The following is a 21,052-nucleotide window of genomic DNA, read 5'->3' as shown; positions in this document are numbered from 1 at the left end:
TTCATAAGGACTTAAGTGTCAGTCTGTTCCAGTATTGCCCCATATAGAATGCTTTCTCAAGATTGGGCTCAAAAATTCTTCACTAGGAGGTAAGGGTATGTGGTCATTTACCAGCAAAGATCCATCTGTGCTCTGCGCTGGCCAGAAGCCATACAGCCACTGCTGGTGCATCAATTAACCTGAACTAGTAGAGCCTGCTAATGAAGAGCTTGTGAGCTGTAGCTTTATGCCGTTATGGCCTCCTAGCAGTCTGGAGGGTGGACAAAATACATTTATACTTGCTTACAAAAGACACTCTGGGTATATCCACAGTAAAATCCTTCATCTGTGTATTAGTGTAAATGTTATTTTACAAATATATATGCCTCGTGTTGTTGTTTTTTTAAGTTGTGTTTAAAGAATATTATTTAGGCTTCAAAGCCAAACAAAAATGCATACTTAGAGCTACTTTGTTCTAAACTTTGCTACATTGTGCAAATATTTTCCAGTGAAGGTAGGCATCCCATCGAAAAATATGAAAATAATGTAGTGAAATAACCACAGGGAGATGAAATTAAAATCTTAGGAGCAATATGAATTGTGTACCTTTCCCACACACCGAGTCCTTTGTTTTTCAGTCTCAGTAGCATTTTCATATGGCTGAATGAAATTTCTTGAGCCAGACAGAAAGGTAATAGCTAAACTGTGTGCACTTGCCTCATATCTTATATTACCAATGGGGCTTGAATCCAGTATCTTTTTCACAGTAGCTGTAGTTCAATATAAAACCAGTGAAATTTGTCATCTTAGTGTAGGAATGATGGATTGTGGGTCCTAACAGTGTTCAGTGGGAAGAAACCCAGCATAGCTGCATTTCTTTCTCTTTTTCTGGGAACTGTAAAAATCGTGCCACCTGAAATTTCAGGAGGGCAGGTGAACCAATAGGGTTATGCACTGGGCCTTTCTCTCTCCTTGACAACTGGAGGAAATCCAGTCCTTCACACTGTTCCCAAAAATCGGCCACTGGGGGCAGATGCTGGATTACTTACGGTATGAGAGTGCAACCTGGTTCTTGGCTAGGCTGCAGGAACATGCTGAGGGTTGTATGGTCTGTTCTCAGGCTTCATAAAGAATGTCATCCATACTTCTGTTTCCTACCTCAGCACTTTGGCAGCTCCTGAGTTAGCTTCTCTCGCAGCCATTACTGCTGCTTTGGTGATGATGTGAGCTGAACCATGAGATGTTCGTGTGTTTTGTTATCATCTTGGCAGACTGACAAAAATTTCCTTAGGAGTACAACTGGGAGAAGAGAATTGGTCATTTTTAACAATCTGTTTCTTACCAAAAGGTAGCAGAATGTCATGATATAGAAGTGTCTGCACACAGGGAAGGCCAGACAGACATGAGAATTCTGCCTGTGCCCTTAGCTTGTCAGACACAGGAAGGCCCCAGTCCAGAAGTGAGATAAGTGCATGAACCTCAGCTAATAAGCACTGCTGAGAAGCAGGGTATGTTAGTTTGGGCATGGTGCCACATTAACATGACTCTACATCTTCCAGACAGAAGCTAGCTTATGTCTGGGAAACTCAGAGCATGAGCAGAGCTTTCTTGCATCTGTCTGCACCTGTTTGTGTAGCCTTGCAGAAGGAAAAAGCAGTAATTTCCCAATTAATTAGCAAAGGCCTCTTGCAAGCAATGCAGACATAAAAGCATCTGCCCAAAATATGCTCTTCTTCAAAACCTCCTCAATTTCTCTTTGTATTCAAGGCCTAGAAGAACATGGTGTGGAGTAATTGAGCCCACTGTCCACCCTGCCAATATACTCTCAAAATGCTTTTGTAATCCCCATCTGTTTTTGTTTTCTTCTGTTCCTTCCTGTCTTATATTTGTATTGAAATGTCTCTGGGAGATAGGCCATCTGACTGCCTGTACAAAAATACAGTGTGATGGTATACTCATCTGTGACTGACTCCTAAACACTATCGTGTGTCTAGCAGTGATATGGGTAATCTGTATTAAGTAGCTGTTAGATTTGGGACTGGTAATGTCTATCAGCAAAATCCGGGATCTGTCAGGAAATAATTTTCACTGTATTCATATTTTCTACTTGCCAGCCAGACAAGGTGCTGCTAGCTTTATTTGGCATGTGTTAGTGCGTACTTGTAAATGAAAGCTCCATGTTAGTGTTACCTTCACCACTACTGTAAGCTTATTTCTTTAGTTGGATAGTTAGACCTTGACTTTACCCTACGCCTTGCCTATCCAGGATACTAACATATTATACTAACATACAACCCCCACCGATGCAAAATATTGTGGTGGCTTTACCCTGCTGAACAGATGAACTCCACCACAGCTGCTCTCTCACTCCCTCTCTTCACAGGAAAAGGGGGAGAAAATACAATGGAAAGGGCTCAAGGGACCAGGAGATCACTCACCAATTATCATCACGGGCAAAACAGACACAGCATAGGAAGATTAATATAATTTATTGCTTTTCACTAGCAGACTAGGCCAGTGAAAACTAAAAGCAAAGTAAAAACACCTTCCCCCCATCCACCCTCTTCCACCTCCTCCCACTGAGCAGCTCAGGGGAATGGAGAATGGGGGTTGTGTTCAGTCTATAGTACTTCATCTCTGCTGCTCCTTCAGGGTCACTCTCTGCCCCTGCTCCACATGGGGTCCCTCCCACGGGATGCCGTCCTTCCCGAACTGAGCCTGCGGGGGCTGCCCGGGGGCTGCCCCCCAACACGGCTTCATACCATGGGGTCCATCCGTCAGGAGCAAACTGCTCCAGCACGGGTCCCCCACGGGCGGCAGCTCCCCCCAGACCCCCTGCTCCTGCGTGGGCTCCTCTCCACGGGCTGCAGCTCCGGCCCGGGGCCTGCTCCTGCGGGGGCTCTCCATGGGCCGCAGCCTTCTCCAGGCCACATCCACCTGCTCCACCAGGGGATCCTCCACGGGCTGCAGCGTGGAGATCTGCTCCATGTGGGACCCATGGGCTGCAGGGGGACAGCCTGCTCCACCAGGGGCCTCTCCACAGGCCGCAGGGGAACTTGTGCTGCCTGCCTGGAGCACCTCCTGCCCTCCTGCTGCACTCACCCTGGGGTCTGCAGGGCTGGTTCTCACTCCTTGCTCTCCCAGCTGCTGTTGTGCAGCAGTTTGTTTGTTTGTTTGTTTGTTTTTCCTTTTCTTAAATCTGCTCTCACAGAGGCGCAAACAACATCACTCACTGGCTCGGCTCTGGCCAGTGGCGGGTCCCTTTGGAGCCATCTGAAACTGGTCCTTAGAATCTTCTCACAGAGGCCACCCCTGCAGGCCCTGCTACCAAACCCTTGTCATGTAAACCCAATATAAATATGAATGCCTCCCAGTCTTCTATGTATTTATCATGTTGCCATCTCAAAATGGGGGTCCTCCATGTTCAGATCCTAAGTACCACTTTGAAGAAGATACTGTGACCAGCTTCCTTAGTACAACTCCAGATACACTGAATCTACAGGCCATTGCTATGTAGTTGCTCTCTACGTGTTTCCAACAGCTCTGATTTATGTGTGGATGAGGCCAAATGCATGGTCCATATGATATGGAGTCCTTGTGCACATGTGCAGCCAGTCAGAAATACCAAACTGGCTGCATATGAGCAGAAATACCTATTGTCAGAGTGTGTTTGAAAAGCTTCTGAATTGTTTCGAAAAGCACTGGTATTTCTCCTCACAACCTCATTTCCATTTTGGAGCATGCAAGCACAGGCAAAATAAGTGATTTGTGCAAAGGTACAGAACCATATCTTGCATCTTCAAAACCCATTGGTATTCCATACATGATCTATTAACTGTACAGCTGCACTGAGTAAGATAGTGTGGCTCTTCTGCTGATTGATCCTGGCAACTGTTTTGCAGAATTACTCCTGAAGCTCCATTACATGGTAATACATTGAGACTATATATCTAAAGGAATAGAAAAAAGAAGTCTTTGAAGGAAGGTAAGGGATATGAAAGGATGTTTAGACTGAAGTATAGGCTGTTGTCCCAGGGTTACCACACACATCTAATTCAAAGGAGACAGTCTCTTCAGAATCAGAAGTAAACAATGGCTTAGTGATTGCTAGAGGGCAATTCTACTTCTGTAGAAGTCAGTTCTGATTTCAGTAAATAAACATGCTTAAGATTATAGTAAACTTTTTTTTTTTTAACTAAAGTACTTCCCTTAAAGTCAGCCCACTGAAATAGCAAAACCCATTATTCCTGTAATATTACCATATAAAAGCCTTTATCCTGTTTATTTTACCCTATGCATTTTTCTATATGTGTTTGCCTGTAAGTTCTCTGTACATGGGAATAGGAAGTTTCAGAGACAAATCAGAGTCTCAGTTTCCTTTATTGACTCTGTAGAAGCACCCAGGCCGGGACCTTCAACAGCCACAAGGCCATGTGTCTCATTATGGTCAGAATAAATCCATCTCTTCTGAAAACAGGAGATGTTGCCAAGTAGAGTGGCCTCAAAATGTGTGCATTATTCCCATCTGTTCGAACAGCAGTTAAGTGCTTACAAATTGATCATATGCTTTCAGCAAGATATGAAAAGGGCTTTGGTCTAGGGAACATTAATCTGAATCTCAGATTCAATTTCCTCTTCTACTACACATGCCCTGTGTGACCTCGAAGATTTGTTTTTTCTGTGCATCGGTTCCTCATCAGTAAAATGGGTTACCAATAATGTTTTCCAAAGGGGTGTACGAAAGTAAATAATGACTATGAGATGCTCAGATATTAGCACAGAAGAGTCTTAGATTTTAGTAAGTGCAGATTTTACAGGAAAACTCCTGTCAGAAAATTTTGAGCAGTTCCAGCATATAGACAGTAATAGTATCTGTTTGCTATGTTTGCTTCTTGCCTGTTACTTATTGGCAGAATAGTTTATACAGACATACTTAAACAGTTCTTAAGAAGCAATCTGTGGATAATTTTGAAATGAGAATGTTTGTATATAGTCAGAATGTATTCTTAGTAATATATATCATGACACAAGTGATCATTTAGAGAACTTTATTTCTCAGTCATCATTTCCCCTCCTTGCCCATCTTCAAAAGCAAGCTGGTGTTTTAAAATTCTAAAGATTTTAAAAGGCTCTTATACATGTGTCCAAGTCCACATAACTGTAAAGATCAAAATAAAAGTTACTTAAGGCCTTTATCTCATGCCTGAAATTCCACTGTCTTCAGCAGAGATGTGGCTGGAGATTGATTAGCCTGTTTCTATGGCTGAACCGAGAAGGATGCAACTCTTTGCTGAAGGGAAGGCAGAAGACGCGCACACAGACACACATACACACATATATATATTTTCCTTTAGATCCAGCAGTTCTGGAATGGATGACTGCAGCCAACAGCTACCATTAGAAGACCATGTTAGACCATGGCATGTCTTTCCCTTTGTGAAGTCAGAGCTTGCTTTCTGATTGTGGTTGTAAAACATATACATCTTTTTACTAGTATGGCAGCCTTCATTTTTGTTAAAATACTTCAAAAGTGGTTTTATTGGAAATACTAGTGACCGTTCTTTCAAATCATTGCAGTCCATCTTGCAGACTCAGTCACAAAATCTGTTCAGTTTGAAGTTTGTACAGGATTTTGTCACCAGGCCAAAACTTTGGAGGTAACATAAACATATTTAATGCCTCATCCTTGCTAAATCTAAAGCAATGATATTAAGTTCAAGAAACAGCAACCCAGCAACAATTTTTGTTTGATAGGAACAACGTGCCTAGAAGATGGGCAGATTTGTTACTTGCATTTGTCTTTTTTATCCTGCACCATAGCAGATCATTCATTCTCTGACAAAAAGTTCCAAGGATTCCAGTGAATGGATAATGTTGACACATAAAACTTGGTTGCTATTTTTGCAAAGTAACTATTACAGTAACTAACTATATATAGACAGAAGTAATTGCTTCTGTAAATAAAATACCAGTGAACACATTACAAGATTAAAGAGAAACTTTGAGCTTCCATCACATCTATTTGCTGACTCCCACTCATATACACACTATGACTTTGCAGTCATAGTTCTGCATTGCCATGAGACTTAATTTAGGATGTGCTTGGCATATAATACTTCCTCACATTCCTAAATGAAGTGTTCTTCCATTAGCTGCTCAGTTCTCATTTCAGCTGGCCACTTCACCTTTCATTGGTGAAGAAATTTACAGTCATTTCACTGAATAAATGGCAATAGAAGTATTTGTTATTATTACTTTAGAGTTAAGATTTATAAATGCATAACAACAGATTTGGATGTATTATTTAGACAATATCATTTTGAGTCTCCCACTGTTTAAAAAGTCTCTTTAAAATGGCAGTAATAAGTAGTGAAAGTGAGGTAAATTGCTAGCAGATAAGATTAGAAGTGATGTATCTTAATACATGCATGATCAATCTTTGAGAGGAAAGGTGTTATGAAATAGCTTGAAGACCATGCTGCTAGTAGGAAGAGGCACTAGTTAAATATCTCTGAAAGCAGCTTTACCAGTGATCTCTTCCTTTCAGTGAAGAAGAATCATTGCCCACAAAGAGTGAAGGGTTAATTTGCTAATTCTGCCAAAACCAGAAAGCCTACTCATCCTTTATACCTTTTACTCATAGGGATTTAACAAGCTTATGTGAGAAATACAGAGCACCTACAGAAGAGTTTGAAAGACCTTTGTTGGTTTTTTTGTTTGTTTGTTTGTTTTGTTTTGTTTTTCTTTTCTAATGTGTGATTATTGAGACAAAGCTTTGTTTGCATATGGACCCTTCAGAAAGAACACAAGTCTATTCCTATGAAATACCTTTTGCTGATTCAGTCCTTATACTATTAATGTTACTATTAATGTTATCATAGCAACTGGGAGCTGCTGTGATGGAGCAGGATCCTATCAAGCTGTGTGCCAAACAGCAGAAAAAAAGCAGATGACTACTGGCACATTTGCAAGTGTCACAGTAAAGGAGATTTTTGGGTTCTGAAGCACAGTGGGTAGTTGGGCAGGAGTCTCCTAGGCATAACGGCAGTGTAGGAAAATCACTAAGGTACTTGAATCAGAATGTAAGAAAGAAGCTTTGCCTGCTTGTAAAAGACAGTGGTCAGAGAAGGGTGTTGACTTCTTGTTAGGAAGGAGAGATACTGAGGCAGAGTTGGGATGGGCTGTGTAGGAACCTGAAGGTGTGAAAATCAACAATATGAGTTTACACAAACAGGAATAAATGAGAGCAAAAAGTATTTGCTATAGGCAACAGACTACACAAACCTTTACAACAGTATGAATGAACAGGAGTGGTGCAGGAATACATCTGTCACAACCCAGAAAGCAGGGTGTTGCTTAATTGTATCTTGGACAAGCTGTGATTGAAGATTTTACTGCTGAAAAAATTAGCAAGACAAACTCCGAGGATAATTCAGAGTAGAAGTTGATGCCTATGGTATTAGACTTGACAGTAGTGTGACAAGAAAGAAGATAACAAGAAAGGTTCACAATGGGAAACAAAATCATATTAACTTGTTTGTCTCTTTGTATTTGAGTAAGTTTGCAGCAATTCAACATCAGTCCTGTCCTGTCCTCTCCCCCCCCCCCCCCCAAATGCAGAAGTTTGTGTTCTCAACTTGTTGTCAAACAAAATGGCATCAAGTAAGAACTCATACTTCAGTGGTGTTGCTTCTGTAACAACAGTAATAAATATTGCTGATGGGTGATTTATACCCAGTGTCCCAGCAGTATCCCAGCTGTAAATAGACACACTACCAAAAGATCATAGAATCATAAAGGTTGGAAAAGACCTCCAAGATCATCCAGTCCAACCACTCCCCTACCACCAATGTCACCCACTAAACCATGTCCGTAGATGGGATGCTCCCATTACTCCCCGTTTGCCCTCTTCCCTGAGTCCCCACTATGTATCTTTCATTTCTTCCTCACTTTTCTCTCCCAGAGGCATGGTGAGATAACAGATGGCAGCTCCAGTGGAGAAGAGAGAAAAACAGGGATCTAAGCTACCCATGTTTCATGCCCCCATAGCTCTGGAGACCTGAATGAGGAGCATGCCCCTGTATCAGCCTGGGCTGCAGCACTACCGCAGACAGGTCTAAAAAACAGAGCAGGTGGGCTGAAGACTGAGCAGTTGGTAATGGGAGAGAAAGAGCTCAAGGCCCCTAAAATTTCATTTCATAGCCCTTATTCTGAAGATTTTGCAGTGTTACAATATTTGATAGGTTCATGATATATTTTTATATCAATGCAATAAATATTCAAATGTTGTCACCCACTGTAAGTACCAGTAGTAAATGCAGACTGGGCTCTGACTGATCATATATTTGTAGAAACATTATTTTAGCACCACTTTTCACCTGTCTAGGGAAAGTTGCATGGTCGAAGTACTAGTTTACTAGTACTACAAACCGCTAAAATTGTTACTTACTAGATGGTAGGCTGATATTGGGTAGCATTACATCAGATAAACTGTACCTAGCGAAAATCGATTTAATACGTATGATCACCAGTTTAACACAAAAGGTACTAATGTAAGTATATGTAATCTTTCACTCCCACAAGAGCTTTGGGAAGGTGTCTTCTAACACAGGAAGGTATGGCTACTTTGAACAGGTGCTTGAAGGACAACTCTAGAAAGCATTCCTGTCTAGGAGAGTTCCCAGGATCATGCTTAACTTTAATCATACAGTGTAATCAATCCTGTATTTCCTGTCTGTTGAGGATGGGACAGATTTGTACCTTTCCCTCACAATACTTGTACCCTCCCATTGTGGTAACTCGCTGCTTTTTATCTCCCCTGTCTTCAGCTTGAGCTGAAAGGCCCTGACCTCACTTATGTCAAGTGGAGCAGTTCAGAAAACCACCTATGCACCACATGCCCTTTTTTTATTCTGAAGCACTTTTCTGAAGTTACTGATGTCTTTTAACCTGAGCTTATGCTTTGCTACATAGCTTCATAGCTTCAAAACAGCTGTGATATGACTACTGATTGTCTCCTGAAGTAAATAAGCCCTTGCCTGCTAAGCTAGAAAAAGATCTCTATAAAGGGTATTTCAGACAGCTTAGTAATGTCAATAATTATATTATCATCCACTTCATGCAATCCACTAATAAAGAAGAGAAGAGAAACATCCACATTATGGAAAAAGGCAAGAGGCACTATGTCAAAGCTTGACAACTTCAAACACCTTGAATGCTGTCTCTCACCAGTAGCTTTGTATTCCCAAAGTAAAGAGTATTAAGTTTCATTGCAAGACTACTGATTAGTACTGTTACAGGAGTAATCCAATGGATGAAATAGGATTCAGTGTTTTTCACTCAAATAATCCCAGGCCTGAAATATTTGAACTCCCCCTCTTTTCTACTTTTCTATTTTCCTGATAGATATTCACATAGATCCAATTGTAGGGTAGAGGCCTAAACTTCCATGTCAGCAGAAGACACCTGAACTCTTTCCAAAATAAAAATTAGAGGTCGTTAAAGTTAGGTGTTCAAATCCATTGTATTTCAGTAAAGTGCCATAACTTTAAAAGGTGCTAAGTACAATGGGAGCTTTACTTCATGATCTTGTCAACAGCCCTGTTTACCAGAACCATAACATTTGGATACCTAAGGGCATTTGCCATTGTTGGCTTCTGTCCCTTTAGAGTGATTAAAAAAAAAAAAAAAAGTGCAAAGTTTTAAGGGAAATATCTCATTTAACACTTATAACTTTGAAATAATTATACTCATTTTTTCCCACACTTGGCATTTCTTAGATCCCAACTAAATTAAAAACAAACAAAAACACCCAACAAAAACAACAAAACACTAGGTGTCATGTCTCTGTCTTCTGCCATTACTGAACTATTCAGGCATAAAATACACTACTGAAACATCTGAAAAAGTTTATGTTATTAATCCACACTTAACTCAGAAATGTTTGGAATGATATTAATCAAACTTTTATATATATATATATATATAAAAGATCAGGAAAATCTAGACAAGTTTCAGTACAAACGACGTAAGGTTATGAGAATATCAGCAGACTTGCTAAAATGTTTTAGAATTAAAGATGATGTTCTACTTTGATTATACTGTTTCCGTGATAATAAATGCTTACTAAATATAAAACCATACCTCAGTTTTTAACCTGATTGTTTACACCCTTTTCCTCCTCTCTCCCATATTACTCCCTACTGTATATAGCAGCTTTCTGTATTTTGGAGCAAGTGTAAGCTACCTCCAAATGTTGTAGGAATAATTAAGTAAAGGAACAGTGCTCCTTAAATTTATAAATATACATTTAATCTAATAAAGTATCAACATTTCTATGTCGGCTACATATAGTGTAAAAAAATCAAATAAAGAGTGGATCGTAAGAACACAAACCAGAAATCTCCTTACTTTGAAAGGGTTAGAAAGATATGTAAATATCAGTGTAAACGGATTAAAACAAATAAATAGGGGAAAATGAAAGTGAAGCAGCAACTGACTATATGATCTGTATGGATATAAACGGTTCATTTTTTGTTTTATAAAGAACAAGGTATTGTGAGCACTGCGGTACCTACAAGAAAAGTAGAGTAATTCAGAAGCAGGAACAGCAGTATTTTCTCTATGCTACTTTTTAAGCATTACATCTAGTCCTCTAGTGGAGTGATTTTCTTCCACTTCCAGCAAGGATGGATGAATAATACCACATTCCCTAGGCTCAGACAGAATATTACCACCAGGGATACTGAGGATCTCCCAAGGGGTCTCCTTCTGATATATTAATATTAGAGATGGAAAATATTTTTGATGAATAGCATTTCACAGAAATGCCTTTATGATCATGACGTACATTTTCATCCAATTATTTTGACAGTTATGATCAGAACAGAAAAATACACGACGTTTTTATTAATATTTAATATTTTTTTCAAAGAAACACTGTAACAAAACTAATTTGACCACTTTAGTTGACATTCAGACTATCTGGAAATAATCAGACAACTTTGTTCTAGCTTAGATTGTTAAAAGTCATCAGCCATATATCTGATTCATTTAGATGAATTATTGAATTATTTATTTGAATTTACATGAGCAGCATTGGGACAAATATCCTCCTATTATCTTGTTTAAATTCAGATAGCAAGAAATAACTGATGTAACTGTATGAGATTTAGATGAAGGTAAGCAGTTCTCACAAGTTTATTTTGGAATGCCTGCTTTTCTGCTTTCCATAAAACAAAAACAAAAGAAAACAACAACAAAAACACTTTTTTTCTTTAAACTTTAAATTTCATGGTGGATTATTTTCAGTTGAGAGCCAGACTGGTTTCAGATACTGAGCATTTGTAGTTTGTGGTATTCCTTTTTTTTTTTCTTTTCTTTTTGCTCCCAAATGCTTACTATGTCCAAAAGCTAAAATATTTATGATTTATGGTAGAGAGCAAAAGAATATCTCTTAGAAGTTATCTGCTAAACACAGATACATTTAGAAATATTTCTAAATATATTTAGATAAAATTGAACCAAACCAAACCAAACTACCCTCTTACTTTCCTTGAATTTTCATAAGGAAGAAAATCTGTTTTCTAATTGGATCAAATATAAATTTTCTTTGCCTTTATAGCACAGCCATCAAAACCTAAAATGAATGTATGAAATTCAAGAGGATGCTTTCAGGATAGATGTGTGGAAGATTTATCAAAAGCTAATGAAGTTCCAGAGGTATAATTACTAGCCAAGTAATACTAACTCAGATCTGCTGTGCTTTGCTTGGGCTCAGAGTTTACTTTGATGGAAGTGGATCATGTGTTGTCTTGCCAGAAAAGTTCTGCTTCGTAGGTTGGCATCCTTTTTTTTCTACTTGTCTTCTACTGCATTAGGAGAAACTGGGATTTCACTGCAGGATGAAATTATTCACGTTAGTTTTGTTACTGAGAGCTTCTGCAACCCAGTACAAAAAAGGCTAAGAAAAACAGATGAAGCTTTTAAATGGACAGATGGACAGATGTTTTGGGCACGTGAATGCAGAGAACAATGGAGTATGACAAACTCACAGCCACACCCACAAACATAAAGAAGAAAGAAAAGTAACATAAACTGTGGAGGGGTAATTGTGACCAGCTAATCCTTTATGTCTTTATTCTATGTGTGAACTCTGAAGTCATAAGTCATGTTAGTTTAGTGCTTAACTGTTTTCTACTCTGTGTTTGCCATTAGAGGCTCATTAGGCATCAGCATGTGGGAAAAGATCTTTCTGTCAGTCGACACCTTAATATTTTTTCCCAGCATCGACTTCTTCCATCCATAATGAACAGTATGTCAGAGCAATAACCATTGCCGGACTGTCCATGTCTTAAAAGAACTGTCACCTATACTAGGAAATTAAGCTTGGTTTTAACCACTTAAAAGAAATCAGTGTTATGGAATTGTGTAGCTAGATACGTTTCAGTTCTCCAAAGACAGGTGCAGAAATAAGTCTCCTGAAGGGTCCTGAATGCTGACATCTAGGTTGTATAGTGTTATGCACACATGTTCGGGCCTTTTTAGGCTTTGGCCAGCATCGTAACTGGCTAATGATGCAAGGCAGAAAGCAAAGCTCCACATGTCCTACATGTCCTGAATGGCAATACTCCAAATAATGTAAATCATTACATCACTTCTTTATTATGCCTTGCATTATCAATTTAAAAAGTGTGAATACTTGAATACTACCGTGGGAAAAAGCTGGAGGAAGGCTGTGGGAATTGTGAGATACAGATTTTATTAATGACTGTTAATGACTTCACATGTGATTTTAAGCAGGTAATTAGGACTAAATGCTCAAACTATCCACTTTACTTCAGAAACCTAATATATCTCATCAGATATTTCGCAATTAAAGCACTCAAAATTCAGAGGCACTTCCAATATGTAGCCCTTTAGTCATTCTCTTTCTCAGTCCTCTTCTCTGTGGTAATAGTACCTAATTTTGAAAAGCAAGTTCTTTTATATTTGCTATTACTAAATTGTTGCATAATTTAAAATAATTAAAAAAAAAAAAAAAAGCTGGTAATGGTAGTTATAGCTTGGGCACACTTATTAGTCAGCTACAACTTATCAACAGTGAAGTGAGTTTGCCTTGGAGTGTCACACATAATAGTGACAGAGACCCCAGACCCTGTACAGGGTTCTGGGGGATAGTAGGATGAATCTCAGCAATGCTTCAGTAAAGTCCATATACCCTGCCACTGTTCTAAGGAATCTTACTACATTGTGTAAGGGCAAAATCAAGAGCAAATATCAAGTTGCTCTGACTCAGAGTTTCCCATATTTTTGCAATTTCTTCTGGTGTGCTCACACTGAATATTAGTTCAAAATATTCTTTAAATGACTGTTTCCTTTGACTACAGGGCAAATGCCCTAGCAGACATCCAGAAGTACCAAAGTTAAAACTTGCAGAACTTCCAGGGCAGACCACTCATTCCAGATTCTGATCTCAGTTACATAGCTGTAAATCTATTGTTTCTCCATTGTAGTTAATGGTGCTTTTTCGGTACAACATTTCTGTTCTTGGCATCAGAGTCTGCCCACAAACATAACTCAAACACATTAACATTTTCAAGGGCAGATGGAACACCTGCATCTAGTTTTGTATGAGCTGCTGTCTTTATCCACTTTAGCAGAACAATAGGCCTTTCAGCCTGTTCTTGTCTACCCTAAAGTATGTTTTGTGGTTTGCACTCCTGTAGTGTATGAGGGAATCAGAGAGAAAATTGTATTTCCTGGAGGCAAAAACACTCAGATTCACTCAGAGAGTTTTGTTTTTGGGAAGTCCACCTCAAATGTGGAACAGTTTCCAGTAGGAACTGTAGTACTCTACAGACAGAAATAAAAAGAGCAGAAACCAACAGGGATATGGATAAATAACAACCAATCCCAAAACACAGTGTGTATCTAGCCTTGTGTTGGGGGGCTGTGACAAGTGGTGTGACCTGAGGACTAGCTTCCCTATGATGAGAGTGGTTGCATTTAACTACAGGCCATGCACCTCCTCACCTGAAATTGGTTAGTTGGCAGAGAGGAAAGGAATGAAAAGGCCCCATCTTTTTCCCTACTTACTCTCATGGTGGTTTTCACTTGTTTGTTCATTTGTTTTTTATGATACAGAAATATTCCTTCAAGCAGCATATATACTGCATTTTTCTGTGTTTGTTTTTTTGTTGTTGTTGTTTGTTTGTTTGTTTGTTTTCCTTTTTTTCTTTTTTCTTTTTCTGTGTGCTGCTCAAGAAAGCAACAGGACAAGTTGCCTGGACAGGTAAGGCTGAGGTTCATGTTCCTTTCCTCTTCTGGCCCTGATGCAGAGAATGAGCTGTACCTTTAGAAAAATACTTCATCCAAGGCTCACCTGATATGCATAGAGGGGCTGATTTAAGGCAAGAGGGTCTCTCTTGCAGCCTGATCCATTCTAGAAGTCTCTGCAAGATGGTGCAACTCCTTGTCCCTCTGTCCCAAAGTTATTCCCAGCAAAGATAATCCTACTGTGTCTGAATATCAACAAGTTCCTATTATAGTCCACAGCAATGTCAGAGCACTTGTATCCTGCAAGTTTCCCTGCCCAAGAAACCTGTTGTAAATTCTTGAGATGATAAACGAAGAAGAGATCACATCTGGGTTTTACCTTTCACAAGTTTCTACATCAACTCCATGTCTAGAATAGCAACAACCCTGTGAACTGCAAGCCTACAGCAAATGCTGCCAACAAGGAAAGCTACGTATGTGAAGGCTGAGAAGATATATGTACTAGACCAAGTGGAAGCCTATTTATATATTTGGGCTACATTTCCAATACTGAAATACCACTGCATTTTACCAGAGAGCTGTTAGAGTGCTAAAGCTTTTTATACCAGTATAATAAAATCGCCATTTTCAAGGAAAAAAAAGTATATATATAATAAAATCATAATGGTGAGAGTCCTTGGCACAGCTGTGTTTGTTTGGGATCAAACTGCTCTACAGCCCCAACGAGGTGAGCCAGAAGTCTTTAGTCTAGATGTGACCTAAGCATATGTTCTGCAACTGGAGGTATGTTTTTGTAACACATGCAGATATGCCCAAGCTGGCTCTAATCTATCTAGCTCAGATAAGAACTGCTAGGAGGGTATGATATCATAGGTTTCAGTCTTGGCTAGCAAACTAGGTACATACCTAAAATCAGGCTGACTGGTAGCCACTGTGCTGAAGTCACTACATCTGCCAGAACTAGATAACTTAACACTGCAAATCCTGCAATCCTGTATCAGTTGCAATGCAGATATATTTTGAAAGACTTATTCCCAATGAAAGCTAAGAAACTGAGGCAGAGTTTAGTATGTTCTTTTAAAAGTGGTTGGGAAAAGTACCAAAAGTATAATTAAACTAGAGAGAGTTGGAGAGCATTAATCACACGCTGAAAAGCTCTCTTTTGCTAAGACATTTCACAGAGAGCACTAGGAGTGCTTTAAGTAACTTCCTCAGGTACATGCTTTGCAAGTGAAGAATAAATTAGCAGGAAATTGGCTGGACACAAGGAAAGCGGTTGGAATGGAGCTGGAAGTTGAACCAAGCTCAGTGAGACTGGGTCTTTACTTCATCTTTAGAAAAGGTGAATTAGTTGTTGGTATAGCCTAAAGATCATCTGCAGCATGACAGGAGCAAAAATGCTTTTGAGGATGCTTTTTTTTCCATAACTGCATGACAAGAAATAGATATCTAAATAATCATTTGACTTTTAACGATATTTGGCATTTGCCAACAGACTTTGATTGGAGAGATTTCTTGCCAGGAAGGGACTGATCCCACTAACACTCAACTATTTCACTTGCATAAATATATCCATTAAATTCAGAGTAATTCAGTGAACAGAGTCATACTAATGAACATGTTCACATACATGATGCTTTGAATGTGTTTACTGTGGATTCAGAGACAAAATTTCACCAGGTTTATAACTTCAGTTCTGTCTTTTATTTCATTTTTGATATAAAGATATTTTTGAAAATCTTTCCTTGCATGCAAGCCTGATTTTATTCCACTTGCAACTATTTAGTATAACTTTAAGAAATGACGCTCCTTTTAGCATTAAAAGGAGAAAAAAAAAAAAAGCTCCTCCCATTCTTTCATATTGCTGTACTAGGAAAATCCAGAAAATATACTGACATTTCTTGAAGGGTGAAAAAATTCTTCATGAAAGCACTAGAAACTGATATAAGCACCAGTTTTGTAAAGACTAAGCGAGATATATTCCTCTTCCATTTGCGCTGTAGAAAAAAGAATCCTCTTGAAACCATAAACTATTTATCAACTTTGGGCAAGAACATCATTGAAGCATTTGCAATAGTGGCTCTAACTGAGTAAAGCCCATTCTCGACAGGACTTTACAGACTCCCTCCACCAGATAGAGCTGTTTCTCTACAGAGCTCTGTAGGATTCGTAGGCCACGGAAAGGTCAGGGGCTGACTCAAGGTAACAAGCTGCCTACAGCTTGCTCATTCCCTCCGTTTCACTGCCACTGTAAATGAAACGGGGAAGGCAGAGACTGACTGGTCTGAAGGAGTAAAAGCACATATTGAAAAAGGATGTTTGTAGCTACTGCATGCTGTTGTTTCCAGCTTTGCTATCTGCTACAAGTCTATTTTCTTTCCTAAATTAAGAATGGTATTAGACACTGATGCACAACAAACTGCTTTTACCATTTTTTGGGGATCTTTTTCTTACAACTTGGCGAGACACCCTGAAAACACAGTTGCCTGTCAAGTAATTGCCTGGACTGAAGTGACATTAACAAAAAATCAAAACACAAACCTGCAGCCAGTGCTGCCGGTGAGCCATGTAGGCTGTGAGCAGGCCTGACATAAATCTAGGTGCATTTTGATCTCACAAGCAGAGAGTGCTGAGCAGACGCAAATGTTACTTCTGGAAAGCAGATGGATTTCCTTAACTGGTCCTGAGTGTAGGTGCCCTGCAGCCAGCTTCTAGGTCCTTAACAAAAAAAAAAAAAAAAAGGCGACAGCTATGAAGACTACCAAAAGTACAAATAAACTACAAGGCGTAGTTTACCACTCTGCTGTAGCCTTTGCAATAGAATAAAGAAATGCAGGTAGAGTGCTTTTCACTGCCTTTCTGCAGCAAAATTATTGCATGTGTTTTACCTTGTTGTCCTTACCCTCCTGTGATACGTAGAAGGAATAGCATTTGTTCTTCACTTCTTGAAGAACCAAATTCCTTCGAACCCACAAGAGAACAGAAAATAAAACTAAGTAACAAATACTGAAAAATCTTTCAAGTGGAAAACATTACCTACAGTTGGAATATCTTTGTTGTCTGTTACTTAGAATTTTTGAGACCGCTGGGCCAGTTTTTCTCATGACCTTTGCTGTAAGTATTTTAACTTTGTTCACTGTACTGAGTTACTGGATTTTAAAAATATTGTTCTGGGTTCTTTTGGTAAGTTAATAACTTCTTAGTGTAAAAGTTTACAAAACATATAGTTTTCTCAAAGTTATTTTTTTAATATATACATATGTACATATAAAAATTAAAACAGTGTAAGGTACATGTATTTTCCTAGCCAGTGTAAGGATGGAACGGTATGATCCTAAGTGAGTTTGCAAATCCTTATTCATGCAGGCAGTCTTACAAAAAATGATGTGTGAAACCAAAACTTAGCTTGTTTCAGTGCATGCAAAAGAGTAGATGGGTTAAATTAAACAGTAGGGCCTAGTTGTGTATGCAGTAGATTATATATGTAATTAAGCAAATATAAGATTTATTAATATTACTTTGTATATTGTGTTAATAGTCTGATTTATTCAGACTGTTGCAATATGCATGTGTGATCTTACGGAGACGTTAGGTTATTAAACTCACCATGGAGACTGTGTTTACTTAAATCTTACCTTGGGCATTCAAAATACACATAGTTGTTGGTCTCTTAAAAATAAACAGAAAAAAATTAAACAGTGTATCAGCTCAGCTTTTATATCTTCCAATAGCTAAGAAAACGGAGCACATTGTTTAGGTTGCCTTTATTCAGAAACAACACAAACACATCCAGAGGAAATATTTAATTACAGTGTGTGTTCTTTCTCACACATTAAAATTAAGAGCATATAGCTCAACACATAGTAGATACATGCTAGGTTGTGAACAGGGGAGGGAAGGAGTAGGTGATTCTTGTATTTCTGAGGGGCCTGTGGATACAATCCTTTACAGAAGTAACGTAATAGATGAACCACAGCTGCTATGAGCCCAGGAAAGGCTGAATTGTGAAGGAAGACAGTTCCTGTAATTGGCTCCATATCACAGCTTTTTATCAAACGATTGTACTCGGGGATTGTCAAGATGATAATGAACATGGAGATTTTACTGTACTTCTGCTTTTACTAGTAGATTAAGTGGCAATAGGCACAAAAAGGCTTTCTTCCATTAATGTGAATGCTCTCATGACCCTTAGGCTTCATTAGTACCGTATCTTCTACCTGGAAACTACTGTGGAAGCACAGATACTGGAGCTATTTCTTCACCTCCAAATATAACACCTGCCTCCTGAGCCATTACCTGTAGAAATCCGTAATTACCTCATCTTTGCTCTCCACTCAGGAATGCCAGGTCCACATCCAGGACTCGGTGCTAACCCTTTGTGTCCTCACCTGAGCGCATCCTGGCAGTAGGCTTCTTCTTTTCACGTTGCCTGAAATGCAGATGCAACCCCTTGAATAGCAGAGCTGGCCCTGGATTTTAATTCTGATATTAAAGTGAATTCAAAGCCTGTGCAAGGGCTAAGTCCATCCTGATGACTTTCTCACAAAAAGCTGGCAAGATCAGTAACTAAAAATAAACAAGGCAGCAGTATTTTTTCACTAGAGGAAACCAACTGGAGCCCACGTCTATGTACGTTTGTGCAGGGGAGGGGAAAGCTGCAGTTTCCTGGTTATTCCATGCAGCAGTCAGCACCATGGCGATGAACATGACTGAAATCTTACGCGATAAGCTCGGTAACAAGGCACGTACACCCTTTTAGAAGACACCCCCGTTCCTTTCCGCATCTTCCACGCCCAGCAGCGACGATTCCCCGCGCTGTTTCCCCTCAGCGAGGCCGGGGCGGGGGGAAGGCAGGTGACCCGCAGCCCCGCTGGGCCGGGCCGGGCCGGGCCGGGCCGGGCCGCCACCTCCCGACAGCGCCTCCCGGCCTCGGCCCGGGCGGCCTGAGGCCACTTCCCCGGCGGCTCACACCGCGGGGGAGCCCCGCCTGCCGCCGGGCCCCGCTGAGGAAGCGGGGCCGTGAGGGGACGGAGCGGCGGGGGTCGGGGCCGGGGCGCGGCGGGGAGGTCGCCGGAGGGCGGCGCTGTGAGGGAGAGGGACGGCAGGGCCCGGCCGGGGGCGGGCGGAAAACCCGCGGGGAGCAGCGAGGCGGGGAGGAAGGAGGAGGAGGAGGAGGAGAGGGGCGGTCGGGTGCTTGAATAAAACCTGAGGGGCTCGGGAGGAAGGCGGACGGGGATGGCGTGTGTGTGTTTTTCTTCCTACGCCACTTTTATCCCGTGAGGGGGACGAGGGAAGGAAATACAACAACAACAGCGACAATAACAAAACTATAAATGATAATAAAGCTGTAAGTGCGCGGAGGCCGGCCCAGAGGAAGACGAGGGCTGAGGAAAGGCGGGCGCAGCCGAGGACCCCCGCGGGCCGCGCTGCTCCCCCCGCCGGCCAAACTTTGGGCGCACAGCCGCTGGCACGCTCCCCTCGCACACTCACACACACACACACACACTCCCTCGCTCACACACACACACACTCGCACACTGACGTCTTTTGCGCATTTCCTGCACGGGAGCGAGCGGCGGAGCGGCGGCGGGAGGCGGGGAGGGAAGGACGGACGGAGGGAGGGAGGGAGGGAGGGAGGCGGCGGCTCTGCCCATCGCCAGGGCGGCGGCCGCCCAGCCGGAGCCCGCCGAGCCCCGCTCCGCACCGCTCCGCGCCCCATGCGCGGGGGTGGCCGCGCTGGGTCCCCGGCCTTGGCGGAGGACGAGGAGGAGGAGGAGGCGCGGGGGCTGCTGCCGGTGCTGCTGCTGCTGCTGCCGCCGCTGCTGCGGGCTGCGGCGCGGATGGAAGGTCCCCGGGTGGATGGCTGCTGCTGCTGCTGAGCGGAGGCTGTGCCGTAGGCAGGGCTGGGGGGGCGGCCGGTGCTGGTGATTCGTGCGGGTGTTTGTGTGTGTGCGTGGAGTGGTGCGGTGCCGCTCCGGGGCAGGGCTGGCGTGTGCGGGAGCCTCGGGTCGCGGCGCTGCCTCCCTCGCACGGCCCGAGCCGGGATTATGGTCTAGGAGGAGGGAGGAGGCTTTCGCTCGCCCCCCGGCTCTGCCCTGCCCGGGTTTTGGGGGGGTTTCTGCAGCCGCCGACGCCTCCCCCTCCCCTGCGGCCCCCCTCCCTTGTTTTCCGTTAGAAACACGGGCGAGAAAATAAATGCATTCACTGGGTGTCGCAAGAGCAAAGGCTAAATAACCAGAGGTAGCGGCACGGCGAGGGTCGGAGCCGCGCTGCGTCCCGCTCCCCCCCTCAGACCTGCCCCCCTATTTATTGGCGAGACCTCCTTCCCTGCTCCCCTCCTTCTCTCCTTCCCTCCCTCCCTCCTTCCCTCCCTCCCTCCTTCCCTCCCTCTCTGTGCGAGCGCGTTGTGCGAGTGTTTGATCCCAGGAAAAGTGCAGCCGTCCAGCCATGGTGGTTTTCAATGGCTTGCTGAAAATCAAGATCTGCGAGGCGGTGAATCTGAAACCCACGGCGTGGTCACTGAGGCATGCGGTGGGTCCCAGGCCACAGACCTTTCTGCTGGACCCTTACATAGCCCTCAATGTGGACGACTCCAGGATCGGGCAGACCTCCACCAAGCAGAAGACCAACAGTCCCGCTTGGAACGATGAATTTGTCACCGACGTTTGCAACGGCAGGAAGATAGAGATGGCTGTTTTCCACGATGCCCCCATCGGGTACGACGATTTTGTAGCTAACTGCACTATCCAGTTTGAGGACTTGCTGCAGAACGGGAGCCGCCACTTTGAGGACTGGG

General features: G+C 41.9%; 1 protein-coding gene and 1 long non-coding RNA gene across 4 annotated transcripts in view; one reads left to right on the top strand and one right to left on the bottom strand.

The window, feature by feature from the left end:
* Positions 1–8,833: 8,833 nt before the first annotated feature.
* LOC310897950 lies at positions 8,834–18,608 on the bottom strand. The gene is made up of 3 exons (XR_014582817.1): positions 18,573–18,608; positions 16,798–17,925; positions 8,834–11,875 (listed from the first exon to the last, which is right to left on the bottom strand). It is a non-coding gene; the product is annotated as an uncharacterized lncRNA (long non-coding RNA).
* A 141-nt stretch (positions 18,609–18,749) lies between these two features.
* PRKCE (protein kinase C epsilon) overlaps positions 18,750–21,052 on the top strand; it is a 292,845-nt gene continuing 290,542 nt past the window's right edge. For 2 of the 3 annotated variants that reach the window (XM_083832113.1, XM_083832114.1), the window contains exon 1: positions 20,694–21,051. In XM_083832113.1, the coding sequence (XP_083688239.1) occupies positions 20,704–21,051 (348 nt within the window). In that variant the 5' untranslated portion in view covers positions 20,694–20,703. Of the gene's footprint in view, positions 18,998–20,693; position 21,052 lie in introns of those variants that run through there. The other variant, XM_083832115.1, reaches the window with a different exon arrangement.

This window comes from Anser anser (assembly GCF_964211835.1).
Source record: "Anser anser genome assembly, chromosome: 3".
In the NCBI taxonomy this organism is placed as follows: domain Eukaryota; kingdom Metazoa; phylum Chordata; class Aves; order Anseriformes; family Anatidae; genus Anser; species Anser anser.
The sequence above is the reverse complement of the archived record's forward strand: the minus strand, read 5'-3'. Positions and strand labels throughout refer to the sequence as shown.